General features: G+C 42.4%; 1 protein-coding gene and 1 long non-coding RNA gene across 2 annotated transcripts in view; one reads left to right on the top strand and one right to left on the bottom strand.

The window, feature by feature from the left end:
• The first annotated feature begins 301 nt into the window (after positions 1–301).
• LOC148774971 (uncharacterized) lies at positions 302–5,631 on the top strand. The gene is made up of 3 exons (XR_016039660.1): positions 302–555; positions 968–1,119; positions 5,332–5,631. It is a non-coding gene; the product is annotated as an uncharacterized LOC148774971 (long non-coding RNA).
• Positions 5,632–7,876: 2,245 nt separating this feature from the next.
• Positions 7,877–18,899, bottom strand: part of SPEF2 (sperm flagellar and cilia associated 2) — a 201,730-nt gene continuing 190,707 nt past the window's right edge. The window contains exons 34-36 of the mRNA XM_055422187.2: positions 15,065–15,304; positions 14,754–14,876; positions 7,877–8,069 (exon numbers count right to left, since the gene is read on the bottom strand). Of these exons, the coding sequence (XP_055278162.2) occupies positions 7,980–8,069; positions 14,754–14,876; positions 15,065–15,304 (453 nt within the window). The 3' untranslated portion in view covers positions 7,877–7,979. The remainder of the gene's footprint in view (positions 8,070–14,753; positions 14,877–15,064; positions 15,305–18,899) is intronic.

Here is an 18,899-nt window from a genome sequence, read left to right as displayed (position 1 = left end):
GCAAGGAGCTTGGTGGCAAAGCCTCTCCTTGATTTACAGAAGCTTTACCATGAAAGGGGCTCAAACAGTGGCGACATGGGTGGGAGAAGACTCAGCCCTCGCCCGCCGGAGGGCATGGCTCGGTTTGCCCTACGCAGAGCACAAGGATGCTGTGGTTTCAGCCTGGTTTGTGGGGGCACAGCCAGGTGAAGCTGCTTCAGACGGAGCTTAGTGTTGCTGTCTCCCTGCGGTTAGCACGAAGTGAGCAAAGACACAACTGCCTGTGCTTGGAGCTCAAGAGCTCGGGGTGCTGCTTTGAGCCCCGTGCGGCCCTTCTGGGGCTTTGAACTGTGGCCACAAGACGCTAGTGGCATCTCTTTCCAGATTTGTTTTGACGCTCACTCGAAAACAAGATTTCACTCTGTCCTTCTCACAAGAATCTGACAGGGGATGTGCTTGTGGATTTGTTTAGCCCTGGCGCAACAGAATCCCTGATGATGCTTTGAGCAATGGAGGATGCCCTACGTCTGTGTGGAAAAAACTTTGGAGGCAGAAGGAGCTGTTCCAACAGGCAATGTAAATTTGTTAGTAAGTCCAGTTTGCCAGCAAAGTAGAAGAGGAGACAGAATAAGGTGCAAAAGGTGTTGGAAGCAGATTTAGGAAATCTTTTGTTTAGAGAAATAAAGGAGTAGGAATGGGGGAGGGGTCTGAAGGAGCCCAGATGGTAGGGGTTGCTGGGCTGATGTGCTTGGGGTTAGACTAGGTTCCCAGCACTAAAATGAGCTTATTATAATAGAAGTCCTGGTTCTCATTAGTTTCCAGAGTCATTAGGCCTCTAGCAGATGTACCCTGATGTCAGGCAGCCTACCTTCTCCAGAGCTGCAGGGGGCCACTTGAGGAAGAGGAAAGCGACCCTCCTTACACACACACACACACACACACACACACACACATAATACTGACAAGATGAAATTGGTTCTCTCCACAGATCTAGAATATGGAACATATAAGATTATAGGAGGGCTTCCTAGGTGGCGCAATGGTCCAGAATCCACCTGCCAATGCAGAAGGCCCAAGAGATGTGAATTCAATCCCTGGGTCTGGAAGATACCCTGGAGGAGGAAATGACAACCTAGTCAGGTATTTTTGCCTGGAGAATCCCATGGAGAGAGGAGCCTGGTGGGCTACTGTCCAAGGGGTCGCAAAGAGTCAGACACAACTAAGCACACATCCAAGCAAGATTATGGGAATATATTTACTGTAAAAAGTTACTCTCTACTTGCTAGAATTTCTGTTAAAGGAGACATTCCTCTTCATTCATTAATCCATTTCATATTTTCCGTTCAGTTCAGTTCAGTTGCTCAGTCATGTCCGACTCTTTGTGACCCCATGAATCACAGCACACCAGGCCTCCCTGTCCATCACCAACTCCCGGAGTTCACTCAAACTCATGTCCATCAAGTTGGTAATGCCATCCAGCAATCTCATTCTCAGTCATCCCCTTCTCCTCCCGCCCCCAATCCTTCCCAGCATCAGAGTCTTTTCCAATGAGTCAACTTGTCGCATGAGGTGGCCAAAGTATTGGAGTTTCAGCTTTAGCATCAGCCCTTCCAATGAACACCTAGGATTGATCTCCTTTAGAATGGACTGGTTGGATCTTCTTGCAGTCCAAGGGACTCTCAAGAGTCTTCTCCAGCACCACAGTTCAAAGGCATCAATTGAGTATCTAATATTTATTATCTCATACTAATAAGTATGAGAAATTATGTTGAGGGAAGCTGTGTAAAATTGAGTAGAAAAAGATGATAAGTATATAGAGAGAATCAGACTCTAAATGGCATCCTAAGAAATGTGGAATTTGATAGTAAGGAGTCAGGGGGAAGGTTTTTAAGCAAAAATGAGACACACTTAAGTAAAGATTCAGGAAGGTTATTTTGGGAATAATGTAGAGGCTGGGTTTGGATTGAACGATGGAGGCTTTGGGAGAAGATATGAAAATAGGGGGTCAAATGAGTGCTAGTGCTATTTCCAGAGTCTAGAAGAAGGATTTGGAGGGATTTTGAAATAGGGTGGTGAGGGGGCACTGAAAGGAAAGGAGAGATGTGAGAGGTGTTTGTAAGAAGTGATAGGTACGGGGAGGAGAATGAGAAGGGAAGGATGGAGCCCCAGTTCTGAGAATGGGAGTCATCCTTCTGGGAGATGGAAGCTGTGGTAGCAGAGCTGAGGACCTGATTCAGTAGAAAGAGAATTGAAGTCAGGGTAGGTCAAAGGGGTCAAATTCTAAGTTCCTGTCATAGCTGCCGACTTCCCTGCTTCGTGGTATCCTTCATCTGTCAACACTTCTTGTAATAGGGAGCTTGTAGTTTCTCATGGTCAGCTGAAATCTGCCACTAGTATTGGTTCATCCCTGGGGACCACAGAAAAGCTACTTCATCTGGACAGCTTTTCAAATAGTTTGGAGATGGCTCCTTTGTCCCTTCCATTAGAAGCTTTCCTACTTAAGACTAAAGCTATAGGGCTTTGAATTTCCTCCCTTCTGAGCATATGTATCAGTTCCTCTGCATAAATAAATGGTGCAGATATTCAAGTGTGTGGCTACAAACTGCACACAGAATTGCACGTGAGGTCTATCCAGCTCTGATCAGAGGAAAATCAGCATCTTCCTTCCTACCACTGATGCTCTGTGGACACCAGATTATTTGGGGGACTCATCACACAGCAAATTAGATTCAATTTACTTTGACTAAAAACCTTCTGCTTTTTATTTTTAAACACTGATAAGTCATACTTCCTCTATCCTGGGCTTGTGCAATTGGATATTTGTACTCCAGTTGAGCAAACTAGGTAAGACAATGGCTTTGGGGGTTCATATTGGGTTCCTAATCTATGTCTATAATTTACAAGCTTGTGACTTTGGGAAAGTTATATGATCTCTCTAGCTGTCATTTTCATTATGTATAAATGTCCATCTTAAGAGTACTTACTTCACAGTTATGAGGCTAAATGAAATAATGCCTGTAAGGCACTCATCACTGTGCCTGACTCACAGAAAATTTTCAATAATATTAGCTATTATTATCTATTGTTACCATTATCGATCTTCTAACTTGGTTATTGGCTCCTCTTTTTCTTATTAAGCATGTGTGTATGTGTGTATGGTCAGTCGTGTCCTACTTTTTGCAACACTTTGGACTATAGCCTGCTGGGCTACTCTGTCCATGGGATTTTTCAGGCAAGAATACTGGAGTGGGTTGCCATTTCCTTCTCCAGGGGGGCTTCCTGACCCAGGGATCAAACTCACATCTCCTGTATTTTAGGCAGATTCTTCACCCACTGAGCCATCAAGGAAGCTTATTAAGCAACATTTAACTCAAATTCCTTCAAACACTGTGTCAACTACAATTATAATTCATATGAATTCTGTCTTTGGATTTCTTTGTTGATGGTTTGTATCACAGAAGTGAGTAAGACAGACATGGTCAGTTTCTCCTATATCTAACTAGTCCTAGTCCACTGAGGGAGAGGGAAAATGAATAATTCATGTTATGAATCTTCTGTGTTCACCAAACTCACTCCACCATTACACATTCACTTGTCATTCAGTCCTTATTTGTTTACCTTGTTCCCAAGGATATCTTGAAGATGTAAATGTAAATGTAAAATGCCACATTGTTATCCAGAGGAGAGCAACTAGGATAAGATTCAGATTCATCTTATAGAAGCGAGAGTTGGAGGACAGAACATTATTTAGTGCCAAAAAAGAGGAGATAGTATAAATGTAGATACTGAAGAGGGTGACAGTTTGGTGGGTGAGTTGCATGAGGATGGAGAGAAGGTGGGCCTGGGTGGCATGAACATCCAAGGAGTCAGTCTTATGTTGGCAGGAAATGATCCTGGAAGTAGCTATTTCAGGCAGTCCATGCCAATACCTCCTTGACCTATAATTTGTAAGAAATGGTAGCCCCCTTTCATGTTTTTCCCATAAATTAATCTAAAATACCAATTTTTGTAAAGAAAAGGAAATGGATCTTTGAAATAAGTGGACATGGACAGCTAGGCAAGAAAGAGGAAGCTATCCAATCAGGGGAAGAAAGAGAAGAGAAACTATGGTTAAGGTAGTGGACTTCCCCAGCTTCTCTGCCGTCATTCATGTTAGATGTACGGAAATCAATGGCAGTGATGAAGGAGGCATCTTATGCTGTACCATTGGTTAACAGTCATTCTGTTTCCTTTACCATCTTTTACCCACCTGATCCCTTCACTGAGACATCACTAGTGCAATATTTATTTTATAAGAGAACAGCATCAGCTTCCCTTCCTTTTCATAGGAAATGCTATAACATTATTTTTTTAGACAGTTTTAAAATGGGTTACTTACAGCAAAGTGCAGTGATGTACATCAGAACCATTGCTTGGTAGAAAGGTTGGCTCAGCTGTTCATCATGTGATAGATAGCTTCTTGAAGGCTAGCTTTTCAAGACTGGTGTTTGGGTTGAATGTCCAGAGTCCTGAAATGGAGAGCCTCCTTTGGGAGATTTAAAATCAAATGAACTCTTTAGTTTTGAATTAGATGAGGACTTGCAGGAGAGCACAGGTTCTATCATGGGAGAGGGCAGATGAAACACCAGGGCAGACAAAAAACCATGAGTTTCCCAGGAGGGAGAGTGAAGAGCCTTCCTGCCTCAGGGTCCCGAGACCAGGACACGTTATGTCACCTTTTAAGAGGACAAAATCCTTGTACTATATGGTAGGATTACATTGGAAACTGTCTTCTAACACCTTGACAACAGAATACAAGAGCATATGTTAGAGATGAATTTAATAGGTATTTTAATGTGAAAATACCTGTACTTTAGTTTAGTTTTGTTTTTTTAATGTGGGCTCTGTTAAGATAGATGCTGCTGCTGCTGCTGAGGCGCTTCAGTTGTGTCCGACTCTGTGCGACCCCATAGACGGCAGCCCATCAGGCTCCCCCGTCGGTGATTAAACTAAAGCATATGAAACAAGGACATAGAAGTTTCAGTTACTTGTAAATTTAATATAAGTCATCAGTTTCTTTTGGTCTTCACAGACTCCTGGTGTGTGTGTGTGTACACGCGCACATCCATACACAATGGCTTTGACACTCTGGGGTGCATTAAGAGGGATGCCATGGTGGTGTATCCAGAAGAGAGCAACCAAGATCAGAGACTTCATAGACATCTCAGGAAAGCAATATCTGGGGGACATGGTGATGTGGAAGGCAAAGGTGATACCAGATGGTTTGAAGATGGCTGGGCATTCACTAGAATTTTGAGACCTGAAAGGCCCTCGGGAGAAGAACTCCTTGAACATTTTTTCTTTTTCTGGCAGAATCCCATGTAGCCTCTGGTTTGAGTGTGAAGTTCCGCCCTTGCCTGCTCTGGAACCTGCACAATGCAAGAGCTCTGCCTACAGCCATCTCTGGGTCATCTTCCTCCCCAGGTCCGCTCAATCCTGATGATGATCGGAGCCTCACATGGCAGCAAATGCCCACCTGGGAGAACTTTGTGGGGATTGCTCTCCTACTGTTTAAATGAGATAATGGGCCTCAGGAGGGGAATTCTGCCATTTCCTCCTTTGCACTGTGCAAGAACATTATTACAGCAAGAAATTATAAGGAAATAAACAAGGAATTGCTACAGAGCCATTGTCTCTGCTTTTCATTTCTTTCCATTGCAATATAAGGTTGCCTTGTCTAATTTAATCTTTAATAAAAAAGTGGACTAGTTGACTGCCTGTGTCCTTATCACAATATGTTATTTGTTTGAATCCTATTTGCAGATACTTTTCCATTTCCTTCTCTAGAATAACTAGAACTACATTTGAATCAACTAAATTGAAATTGTGAAATCTTTAGCTGGGTTTCCTCTCCACCTCCCAAGCTTCTGTGTCACCACCCCCACCCCCATAATCCTGAAGTCAAGGGTTCTGGGAATGGAACTGACAAGAAGCAGATTTAGGCAACGTGTCACTCTCCAGAAATAGAATACCATTCTCACAGATAAGTGAAATCGTCTTTGGATCACTCATTGTTTTAGTGACCAATCAAAATGTGATCTGCCTACACATTTTGCACAAGTATATTCTAATGCACTTAAAGTTGGCTATGCTTTTAGTCTTAGGTTCGGGAGCATAGCAATAAAGAAAATTCACAACATCCTTGATTTCATGGAACTGAAACCTAGTGGAGTGATAGACAAACACGAGTAAACATACAATTCTTCAGTTGTTGATAAGTGCAATGGGAAAAAAATTAAAGTGGGTTTGAGATGTATGGGGATGGTAGGTTATTTCTATTTTGTATTATGTGTTGAGGGAAGGCCTTACTGACAAAGTGTCATTTGAACAAAGGCCTGAAGGAAACTGGGGACAAGCCAAGCCATGAAGATATTTGGGAGAAAATCACTCCAGGCAGAGAGAAAAGCAAGTGCAAAGGCCCTGAGGCAGGCATGTGTCCGCTGTGTTCCAAAATAAACAATGTACACTTGTTGCTTATGAAGAGTGAGATGCGGGGAGAATAGTGGGAAATGAGATCAGAGAGGCAGCAAGGGGTAAGATCCAGGTGAGCACTTGGATGAACCTCTGCACGACATGGGACTCTAATAGAAGGTTAGAACAGTGGGGTGACTTGAAGGCTCCCTCTCCTTGGCTTGGATATATTGAGTTTGTGATAATGATAAGCCATCCAGGTGGTAATCAAGTCCACAGCAAGAGAGAAATTTGGATTTCAGGGAAAGAAGATGGGAATAGAAATTTCAACTTTGGCCTCATAAAGTCTTGAAAAAGGATGGATCTTCCAGGAATTGACTGTGGGTAGAGGAGGCTGAGTGCTGGGGCCTTCAACTCTTAGGGGCTGAATAGAAGAGGTGTGTGTGAGGTCCAGCAAAGATTCTCAGAAGAAGTAGCCAGTGAGGGGACCCAGAAGGGTTTCAAAGAGGTACAGCCACCGAAAAGAACATTATTGTTCACTTTGCGGCAATATGGATGGACCTAGAGGTTGTCACACTGAGTGAAGTAAGTCAGACAGAGGAGAAATACTGTATGGCATCCCTTACATGTGAAATCTAAAAGAAATGATACAAATGAACCTATTTACAAAACAGAAACAGACGCACAGACTTAGAGAAAGAACTTATGGTTGCCGGAGGGGAAGGGATAGTTAGGGAGTTTGGGATGGACACGTACACACTGCTATGCTTAATGGACAACCAACATGGTCCTACTGTATGGCACAGGGAACACTGCTCAATGTGGCAGCCTGGATAGGAGGGGACTTTGGGGGATAATAGATACATGTGTATGTATGGCTGAGTCCCTTTGCTCTCCACCTGAAACTGTCACAACATTGTTAATGGCTATATATTAATAAAATAAAAAGCTAAAAAATACAACAAAACAAAATCACTTTCTTGAGATAAGTATCACTGAATTAGATTCACTAATTTACACAAGTAGAGAGCTATCATCGTACATCAATCTCTACAAGACACATATTCTATTAATAAAGGATTATGAATAGATAACAGGATCATGACTATACCAGCAGCTGAGACGACAGCCTTCTCCTTGACAGGTGAGACACCCCTTGGAATTTTACGGAGCAAGAACTATTAATGCAAACTGTATGAAGCCATGCTGCCCTGATTTGAGCTTTGGGGGAATTTTTAATGTATCTGCCTAATGCAGATACTTCTCACAGGGACACAGCATGATGTATGTGCTTGTTTAGTTTTGAAAGTATTGTTTTGCTGTCTTCTGTTTTCAGAATCACTACAAAATGCATTCCTTCTTACTTTGGATTTTGGCTCAGAAATTTAAGGTTTATTACAGTATATTCTTTGAGTTAAGGAAGGAAGACTCCCTTTACAGTGCCCCTCATAGGCTGGTAGGGGCCATTTCTTCACTTACAGTGACAATGTATACAATAAACACCATGTTTACATGGGTTGTTTGGAAGATTCATTGCCACTCCTGTGCCTTCATTTCTTTTCCTCTGTAAGTCTTGAAGGAGACCTCTCTTCATCACTTCCTTGTACATGCTCACTCCTTTGGAGAATTATCTTAACATCCTAAGAGAAGGGATTCAAAGAGAAGTTACAACTCTTAATAAATGAATTAGAAGTAATGATTATTAATAATATGGGCTTCAATATGTGGCAGTGATTAAACAGTGAGTTTTAAATTTTTCCTTCGAGAAAACTGTTCTCTATTTAGTGTGAATCCTGCCTTGCAACTTATTAATTTTGCCAGTGGAAAGATATCAAAGATCTTAGAGACTTCATTTCTCCATCTAATAAGATCTAATAATAGAGTTGTCATATTAGATTAATTAGATAACATTTGTAAAAGCAATTACACAGTTCTTGTTTAGCTGCTAAGTCATGTCTGACTCCTTTGTGACCCCCTGGACTGTAGCCCACCAGGCTCCTCTGTCCATGGAATTCTCCAGGCAAAAATACTGGAGTGGGTTGCATTTCCTTCTCCAGCAATTACACAGAATTTGGCATAAAATGGGCAAGGCAAAACATTATTTCCCTATTAATCAATAGAAAACAATATTCGCCTTCTGTTAAAGGAGAATTCTAATGCTAAATTAATCATGTTTACATATTTGTAGAATTTTAGAACGGCAGATTATTTTGAGGTGGGGAATTATCTCCTTTATGTTTTTTTTTTTAATATTAGGGATAGAATGATCTGTTTTTTGTATACTTAAAATATCCAACTATGCTACATTTTGAATCACAGATTTTACAAAATAAACTTAAGATACTATCACAATGTACTAATAGAAGGGGTACTAGCATAAGGGGAAAACATAAAATTACATTTATTCAGTTTCCAGGTTTTTTTTTTTTTTTTTTAGGGAACTCTTTAAGAATATAAGTTTCTTCAGAGGTGAGTTCCAAAAGTTTCTATTTGACTATAGTCATTTTACTCATGAAAACATGAGTTAGTTCAACGTCTGAACAGAGTCCTACTGAGTGACACCCACATGGCTGTATCTGTCACTGCCAGGAAACATAGTGAATCATTTTCTTGAAGGAGCTTGTTCTTTGAAAATATAGATCTCCCACAGCTGAAGGGCAATCTTGGACAAGGTGAGTGAAAAAGAACAGCTGCTTGCCATTGACCTTTCTGGTCCTACCCTCCACAGTACTTACTAACAGGTCTTCTTTGCAGAGAATATTTGTAACAGCTATTGTTGACTAGTGACTATTTACTTGGGGATTAAGGAATGAGTTGACCTGTGATTATTTGACACTCCATAGCATGGGGTAAAATTATAAGCTCTAGATACTTCATTCAGTCTTGGCTAGATTTATAGTTGAAATCAAGGACCACAATTTTAAGTAATAGTTAGTGGAGGAAACAGAGAAGACAATGGCAAGCCACTCCTGTACTCTTGCCTAGAAAATCCCGTGGATGGAGGAGCCTGGTAGGCTGCAGTCCATGGGATCGCTAAGGGTCAGACACGATTGAGCGACTTCACTTTCACTTTTCACTTTCACATATTGGAGAAGGAAATGGCAACCCACTCCAGTGTTCTTGCCTGGAGAATCCCAGGGACGGGGGAGCCTGGTGGGTTTCCGTCTATGGGGTCACACAGAGTCGGACACGATTGAAGTGACTTAGCAGCAGCAGCAACGGCAGCAGTGGAGAAAAGGCTGACAGAGTCTAGAAATGTTTGGCATGGGTGCCTTGAAAACACAAAGCGCTAAAGCAGCCATTGTATTTTGTTATAAACATAATGAAGGCGGTTGGAGTGTATCTTAAGGTCAGATACCTTGAAGACTGTGTCCCTTCCAGTTACATTTATATTTATAGGTACTCTGCCCTCATGTAATCAGGTCCTACTTGTTTCTAAGAAATTCTCCTGTGACATTCTGACTTTCACACTGAAAGATTTATTTTTATCTCCTAGTGAATGGAACCCTTAATATTAAGGCTATCTGCTGGATGTACAGGTTTTTTGAAAGAGACTCACATTTACGCAGCATATGTGTGCATCACAAGAAACTACATTTGGTGAGTTGGTGCAGAAAAATCCAATGTCCACTTATACTTGTAAATCTACTTATTGGATTAAATTGACTTCACTAACCACCCAGTGACGGTGTCCTCAATGATCTTGTTACATTTAAGCAAAGCATTTTCTTAAGAATTTAGGAACCTTCCTTGAAAATAATCTCTGTATATAAAAATCTATGAAAGAAGAAGTTAAATAAATGAGCTTGAGTTGAATAACTGTAAAATCCAAAACAAAACGTGGATCTTCTGAGTTGGAAATGACCACATGTGGATTCCTGGGACTTTGGTTCAGATCCGCTGTCATCATGACACACTCCAGTGAAAGTCTCCTTTCTTTCCAGAGAGCAGACACTGAATTCGGCAGATGAAATGTCAACTTTTAGTTCATCTGTGTAAATTTTGCACTGTTCAGAAATACTTCTTATGCACTGCAACCACCAACAGGCCAGCAGTAATAATAATAATAATAATAATAATAATTACTCTGTAGTGTTAGTCGCTCAATCGTGTCTGACTCTTTGCAAACCCATGGGCTATAGCCTGCCAGGCTCCTCTGTCCATGGAATTCTCCAGGCAAGAATACTGGAGTGATCCAGGGGATCTTCCTGACCCAGGAATCAAACCGGGTCTCCTGCATTGCAGGCAGATTCTTTACCATCTGAGCCACCAGGGAAGCCTCACTACTATATAGTGAGGGCTTTCTATCTGCCAAGCACAGAGCTAAGCACTTAAATGACATTAAATCATTTAATCTGTACAAGGACCTTGAGAGGCATGTTTGAGAATTAACCCTATTTTACAGATGGGGAAACCAACGCACCATGGGGTCACTTGCCCAAGGTCACACAGTTAGTTGCTATGAACCCAATCAACATGGCTCCTGAGTCTGCTCTCCTAACCACAAAGCCAGGTCACCTCTCCATAGGAGCAAAAAATAAAACGTATCAAAATAATTACCCAAACTGGCTTTTTTCATATGTATTTTAAAATGTTTGCTAGTTCCAAACACGAATCTTGTAAACACAGAGCTGTTGGGTGACAACCTTTACTTCCCACTGTTTATGACAGCAAACAACATTTTAACCCGAAAAACCACACTCTAGTTTTTGCTCTACTTATCTTGAAAGATCTTCAAACAACATCACTGTGGTTAAAGTTCATTTTAAAAATGTGATCTATTTACTTGTACATGGATATCTGGAGCAAAAAAATTGATGACAGGATGAGAGTGTTAGTAACTGAGTCTTCAGAGATTTTTTTTTCTTTTCCTTTCTTCCTTTTCTTTATTTGCTTAGTAAAAATGAGAATAAAGCATCTTACTGGAAAGGGAACCTCTTTCCTTTTCAAGCATCACATTTAGGTTTTTCAGGTCAGAGGCTCAACTCTCGTCGGAACGGTGCCCCGATTAGATTCTACCAGGTGGTTCAATGTCCTCTCCAAAGATTCCAGGGTGGAGTGATGACAGGGAGGAGAGATGAAGGACCAGGACGGGGGAGGGTTGAAGAAGCTGACTCGCAGAAGCACTCTGGCAATGAAGGAACGAACCATCGGACAGCTAGACAGACTGACATGCTCTCTTTCTACTATCAGGGTGTCAGGTGACATTCATGCTCTGAAGCTGGAGGTCAGAACAAGCTCCAGCTGCGGGGTGGTGGTAGGGGTAGGGGGGCGGGTGCTCTCAACCCAAGGGGTCTGTGCACCAAACAGGATTCGGGGAACATGCAGAGCTCTTTTTGGTCATCAATGCATCAAGGTGCTCCCGGAATATAGTGGGCAGCAATTCAGAATGTCAGACGTTCTGCCATGCCAGAGTCGGTCCTGTGTTATTCAAAATGACAGGAGTATTTCAGCTGGGGTGCACACTGATAAAACTCCTTCCTAAATAAGAGAAATGCACAAAGTAACAAGAACCCTGCTGACTCCAGCTTTCCCTGAGGATCAGAATCCATCTTCAGGGATTGATCTTCGAAGGCAGTCAGTCATCCGTTGACGGAGTTTTTTCTTCAGGGACATGCCAGATAGAATCGTCTCTGCAAAAGTCAGTAATAGTTAGACATTCTGGCCAGAGTAAAAATGTTCCCCAAATCATCCTGACTTTGCAGGGAGTTCTCCCATAATAGGAGGAGGTGACGGTGGAATCATTTTAGGGTCTTAGTTGTTGTTGGTAAGATAAGGTAAACCCTATTGCACATTATGCTAAGGAGTTGAAAATTATTTTGCTGGTTTAAAATAGGGGGGTTGTTCCCTGAAATGTGGATCAGAATGTGTAGGATGAAATGCAGTCTAAAGAGATGGTCTTCTGGAACCCACCTCACAGAGAATGATGGTTGCCCAGGGGACAGAAAAGGCAGGGAGATCCCACAATTGGCAGCTAGCCCCATCCTGCCTGTGACAACCATGCACCCACCCACCCACCTCTCTCCACCCCTTTGTCTAGTTCTGATGTGTGCTGTTCCCACTAAATCCAGGGGGACACTGATTTATCCCATTCTCATCCTAAGTGGGGAAGAAAGCTGGTCTTTATGAGTGAAAGTAGGAGTGTAAGATGCTGAAAAGGGACCTGTGACATATGGGTTTCATTGTGAAGAGTAAATGTTTGTGGGATGCATGAGTACAACTCCGTGGAATATTGCCAACCATATATCCAAGTATTTGGGGCCTGTTTAAATAAAGAGACACATATAATTTTACAAAGAGGATAGTTAAATGTAGAGATATAATGATGTAATATGGTTAAGAGGGTTTCCCTGGTGTCTCAGTGGTAAAGAAACCATCTGCCAATGCAGGAGACACGGCAGGTTCGATCCCTGGGTTGGGACGATCCTCTGGGGATCCCACTCCAGTATTCTTGTCTGGGAAATCCCATGGACAGAGGAGCCTGGTGGGCTACAGTCCATGGGGTCGCAAAAGAGTAGGACACGACTGAGCAACTAAGCAACAACAATAATAATGGTTAGAGATAAGGAAACACTTCAGTTCAGGTCAGTTGCTCAGTCGTGTCCAACTCTTTGCGACTCCATGGACTGCAGTACACCAGGCTTCCCTGTCCATCACCAACTCCCGGAGCTTGCTCAAACTCATGTGCATCGAGTCGGTGATGCCATCCAACCCCCTCATCCTCTGTCATCCCCTTCTCCTCCTGCCTTCAATCTTGCCCAGCATCAGGATCTTTTCTGATGAGTCAGCTCTTCACATCAGGTGGCCAAAATATTGGAGAATTCAGCTTTAGCATCAGTCCTTCCAATGAATATTCAGGACTGATTTCCTCTGGGACTGACTGGTTGGATCTCCTCGCAGTCCAAGGGACTCTCAAGAGTCTTCTCCAACACCACAGTTCAAAAGCATCAATTCTTCGGTGATCAGCTTTAGATCACTTGCATCTTATCAAAGTGAGAGCACTTTTATCAAAAACTCAGCTAACTCTCTGTAGTCCAATAAACCATTCGCAGAAGCCAAATAAGGAGGCTGCACGCTGTTAAGTGTGTGAGGCTTGTGAGAAGGTTGCAGCAACCTGCCACATTCTGAAAGGTGGTCGCCCCCGGCCTTCCGTAGCCTTGCTGTTGGGGACCCGGCACTTTCCAGGTAGATGCTCATTCAGCGTGTGTGGTTGATGTGCGAGGTGGTGGTGTGAGCTCTGAGCCCCAGCTCCTCCTCTCTCCCTTCCTTTATTCTGCTGACTTGGTCCAGCCTCTCTAGGATTGGTCCTCAGTGTTCCCACCCTGAACAGTTTCTCTGATGGAACCCTTATCCCTTCTGTCAGGAGCGCGGTCACTGCACAAGTTACAACAACAATGTGTACCGCGATGAGAGTTTGGTGAATAAACCAGCGCTTGGCTGGGGATCAGGCTCTCCTTTGTTCTCTTGGGCAGGGGGATTCTATTCCCCACGCTCTTCAGTCATAGGCCAGGGTCATTTGATGGCTGGAATAATGCAGAACATGAATATAGCTTTCACTACCATCCAGCTTTCACTACCATCTACCTCCAGCCTTCTGTGGTACACTCAAGGCCTCAGAGTCCTGGTGGGGCAGCTCTATGGTATTATCCCTAGTACTGGCGGTCCTATTGGTGGTACTAATCATATTACCCATATACTGATAGTGCTAAGTACCCGTGTACTGATAGTCACTTCCACTCTGCCTGAACTCACGGCCCTTGTGCTACTGAGGGCTGGCCTTTGGGGCCTGATGCTGTTACTAGCTTAGCTTCCCGATACCCTGGTCTAGCCTAGTCCAGCTTCTTCCCTCCTTCTCTTCCTCCATGTTTGTATTATCCCACCAAGCCCTGAACCTGAATTCAACTATGTTAAGACAATCAAGAAAAACAGTCCTGATGAACCTATTTACAGGGAAGAAATGGCGATGCAGACATACAGAATGGACCTGTGGACACAGTGGGGGAAGGAGAGGGTAGGATAAATTGAGAAAGTAGCATTGACATATGTACACTACCATGCGTAAAACAGGTAACTAGTGGGAAGCTGTTATATAACAGACAGCCCAGCCTGGTGCTGTCTGATGACTTAGAGGGGTGGGATGCGAAGGGGCAGGGAGGCTCACAAAGGGAAGGGATATACATACATACATATGCATGTATATTTATATATAATATATATATAACAACGCAACATTTATAAAACAATTATCCTCCAATAAAAATAAAATAAAATTATAATCACAATTTTAATAAAAGACTGTATTAGGATCTTTGGGTAATACTCACGGGGATCTTATAGTCTGGATAACTTGAAATCAGGTCTTGAATAAAAGGATGCTTCAGAAGAACAGCAACTTCAATTGGCTCGAGGTTCTTGGAACCTAGGTCTTGAAATACTTTTATGAAGTTCTTAAAAAGAAAAAAAATAATTAAATCTATGATCCTGATGATGTTAAAAATGGTTTTATTTACTAAAGGAATCATCATAATTTCTACACGTTGAGACATTTCAGGAGAAATTCTATGACCATACATTCAAAATTGATGGACATTTTCTTGGGTATAGATGGTCCCTTTAATGAAAGAACCCAACCTACCTCTAAATAAATGTTCTCTATCTTTTGGTGACTGGCAAATCTGTTAGCGTCCAGTACTTCATTTCCTCCTCGGAACACTTGGAGTAATGTTTCCATGGAAATCATTTCCGTATTCGCATTTTCAGGGATTTCTTCTTCCTTTTCCTCCCCGTCCTCTTGCAATTCCCTTTCCTCACTCATAAAATTGTCCTCGAGTTCAGGATATTCCTCAATGGGACTCATATCAGTAAAGGAAGAGGTCTGTGCAATTAAATAAAGAGAAGATGAAGTTTTTCCAGTAATAGAGATATTTAGAAAACACCAATTTCATCCCGAACTTCTTATGCCTCGAGATAGTAATGCCTTCTGGTATGCTGCAGTCCATGGGGTTGCAGAGAGCTGAACACAACCTAGCGACTGAGCAACCACCACACACTAGCCAAACTAAGCCTAAAGACAGAATATGCCAGACAATAGGACAAGTCTTTCTTCCTTCTCCAACTCAGAAACAACAGCAAGCAGAAGCAAAAGTGGTTACCAACTGGGAAGGGTGGGGGAGGGATAAATTAGGAGTTTGCAATTAACATACACACAGGAATATATCTATAAAATAGATAACTAATGTCCTACTGTATACTCAATACTTTGTAATAACCTATGAGGGAAATGAATCTGAAAAATATATTTGTATGTTTAACTGAATCACTTTGCTGTACACCTGAAACACAGCATTGCAGATCAATTATACTGCAATAAAAAATAATAAAGTAAAAAGAATAGAGAGAAAAGAAGTAGAATATGCCGGCTGCACTGGAACTCATGTCGAAATTCTAGATCGATTCTGCTGGTCCTTTACAGAGGCCTTAGAGTAGGGTAAGTGTTATGTACTTTCATGCACGGGTTTGCTTATCACTCTTTCAGATGCACTGTACGTACTCGAGCTAAGTGCCCTCACTCATGTCCCATTCTTGGCGACCCCATGACTGCAGACCACCAGGCTCCCCTGTCCGTGGGATTCTCCCGGCAAGAGTACCGGGGTGGGCTGCCATTTCCTTCTCCAGGGGATCTTCTCCATCCAGGGATGGAACCCGCGTCTCTCCTGCAGGCAGGTTCTTTACCACTAGCGCCAGCTGGCAAGCCCCAGATACACTGTATTACTCAATAAAAGAACACTGAAATGAATTGTGTGACTTCTGTCAAACTTTTACACGTGAATTTAGATTTTTGACAGGATTTTCTTTGGAAACTGCCTGCAGTCTAGAGGTTGTGGCAGGTTAATTTCTCACGTTTGATAGATTCGGAGAAACTTTGAGAGCCTTTGGATACTGGATGTTAAACTCAATGAAGCATTCAGAAGGTAAAATAGAAAACAGATTGAATACAGACAGATTGGGATTCATATCGCTGCTCTTTGAAACTTGGCCAAGAGCCACGAATTTAGATGCTGGCCTTCTCAGCATGCTGCTGCTGCTAAGTCGCTCCAGTCGTGTCCAACTCTGTGTGATCCCATAGACAGCAGCCCACCAGGCTCCCCTGTCCCTGGGATTCTCCAGGCAAGAACACTGGCATTCTGAATATGGGAAAGAGTAAATTATTTCTGATGTAGTTTCTTATGTATCAAAATCCTGAAAAATATTGCCTACCTTTTGACCCAGTAATTACTGACCTAGCAACTGATTCTAAAGAAATATACATGTGCACCAAGGCTTCTGTATATGGATGTTCATCCTGTGTTACTTACAGCAAAAATAGAAAACCTGTGATTCCAACAACAGGGAATGGTGACATCAATGATAGTATTGGCCTGTGATGGGATGCTATGCTGCTATGAGCACTGTAGTTTAGAATGACAGTGAAAATGACAGGGAAAAAACACATGGGATAAGCGCAAAGAGGGAACACAATGCAAATAAAAAATACACCAGGGTCCTCATTTCCTTATATATCTAATACTTATTAATGAAAAAGAAGAGAAACCGATATGTTAAAGAACAGACAGTAGTTACCTCTGATTGGTCAAACAGGTGATTTACTTTTTACTTTATTTTGTACTTTGCAAGTTCTCTACAGTAGATTTGTATTTATAATATTTATTGTAATAAATGTGTGTGTGTTTCTGATGATGAGGTAATAAATATTCAATGATTTGCCATGAAAAAATAAGTGTTTTCATAATGTTGACTGACCCGATGTCACAGAACACTTGACTGGTTCTCCTTTATTCTGAGGAAGGAAAAATGGTAATTTAGGCTTAAAATTAGAAGAGGGTGTCATTGCCTGTACATACTCAATTCAGTAGAAGCATTAAGTGCAATAGATCATAGAAGGTCTTTCCAAATAGCCACTGAAGTCCCATGTGTAAAAAGACTATACCATAGCACAGAATTAAGCCTCTGGTCATCATAAGCCCCTCTGAAGGATGTGTAGGGGTGGAGGGTGGTGCAATGGAGACAGGTTGCTGCTGCTGCTGCTAAGTCACTTCAGTCGTGTCCGACTCTGTGTGACCCCACAGACAGAAGCCCACCAGGCTCCCCCGTCCTTGGGATTCTCCAGGCAAGAACACTGGAGTGGGTTGCCATTTCCTTCTCCAATGCATGAAAGTGAAAAGTGAAAGTGAAGTCGCTCAGTCGTGTCCGACCCTTAGCGACCCCACGGACTGCAGCCTACCAGGCTCCTCCATCCATGGGATTTTCTAGGCAAGAGTACTGGAGTGGCTTGCCATTGCCTTCTCATTTGCCCTAATTCTGTGTGGTCACCTTGCTTTAGTTGAGTTTCTGTATCCTTTGCTAAATTGGAAATTTAATCTAATCTTGAAGTTCTTGGAACTGAGTATATCTATCTATCTAGTCTTCCTTGTTGATCTATCTATCTACCTATCCAGTTAGCCTCTTCTCCATTTTAAACAACTGTAATATTGATTTACTTGGCAGAAATGTGAAACTCACTTTTTTTTGTCTCTACCTAGGAAGCTTGGGAATCATCACACTGGCTTCCCATCAATAATCCCCCAGAAAGACAGAACGTTCAGTGTGGTGAAAAGAACAGTGTTGAGACATAGAACGTCTTGTGGATAGAATGAAGAATGCGTGGATTTCTATTCAGACAGAAACTGTGGGTGAGCACGTGATGAGCTGGGATGGAAGAGCGGGCGATACCAAAATTAAAGAGCAAGAACCTGGTCTCTCTTCACCATTTCTGGAACTAGAGAGGGCCCAGGGTCTCAAAGGCTTGATGTTGTCATCATGGGATAAATGGATATTTATTTAAAAATTTTAGCCAAAAGATAACAAATTAAACATTTGAATGAAGAATGTCATTCAAATGGCATTATGTCATTAGGTCTTAATAGGTCAGAGGACACTTTATAAGCATTTGCTAGTTTTGCTCTTTAAGAGGTTGGACAGAATAGATTTAGTGGTTCAGTGGGAAGGGAGGGAGAGAAGGGAGGCCAAGATTAGAACCGAAGGAGCCAGTTCAGTCTCCTGGCGGGACTGCAGGGTGTGCACGGGAGGGGGCACTCCCCAACAGACCGTGATTGTGGATGTGGGTGTATGGACAAAACCAGGCATGCCGATTTGGAGAAAAGCCAAGGCTTCTGAATGAGCAATTATTAGAGGAATCAAAACTCTGTGTGAGTCACATTATCTTCTAAGCAGCAGGCAGACTGTGGGGCTGGCAAGCCCTTTGTCACACTCTCAGAGGCGGCCCTTGAGGACTCCCAACAACATGTCCTCGGAATGGTGCCTGAGTGTGCATTTCTACCATTCAATCTGTTTAGTTCCCCACATCTCAGAGGCAGAACAGAAGGTCAGTCCTCCGGACTAATGTGAACAAAGCATCAAAGAGCAGAATGGGA

Source organism: Moschus berezovskii, chromosome 18 (assembly GCF_049115385.1).
Source record: "Moschus berezovskii isolate FMDL1 chromosome 18, NW_MosBer_1.0, whole genome shotgun sequence".
NCBI lineage: Eukaryota > Metazoa > Chordata > Mammalia > Artiodactyla > Moschidae > Moschus > Moschus berezovskii.
Note: the sequence above shows the minus strand (reverse complement) of the source record. Positions and strands in the feature narration are given on the sequence as shown.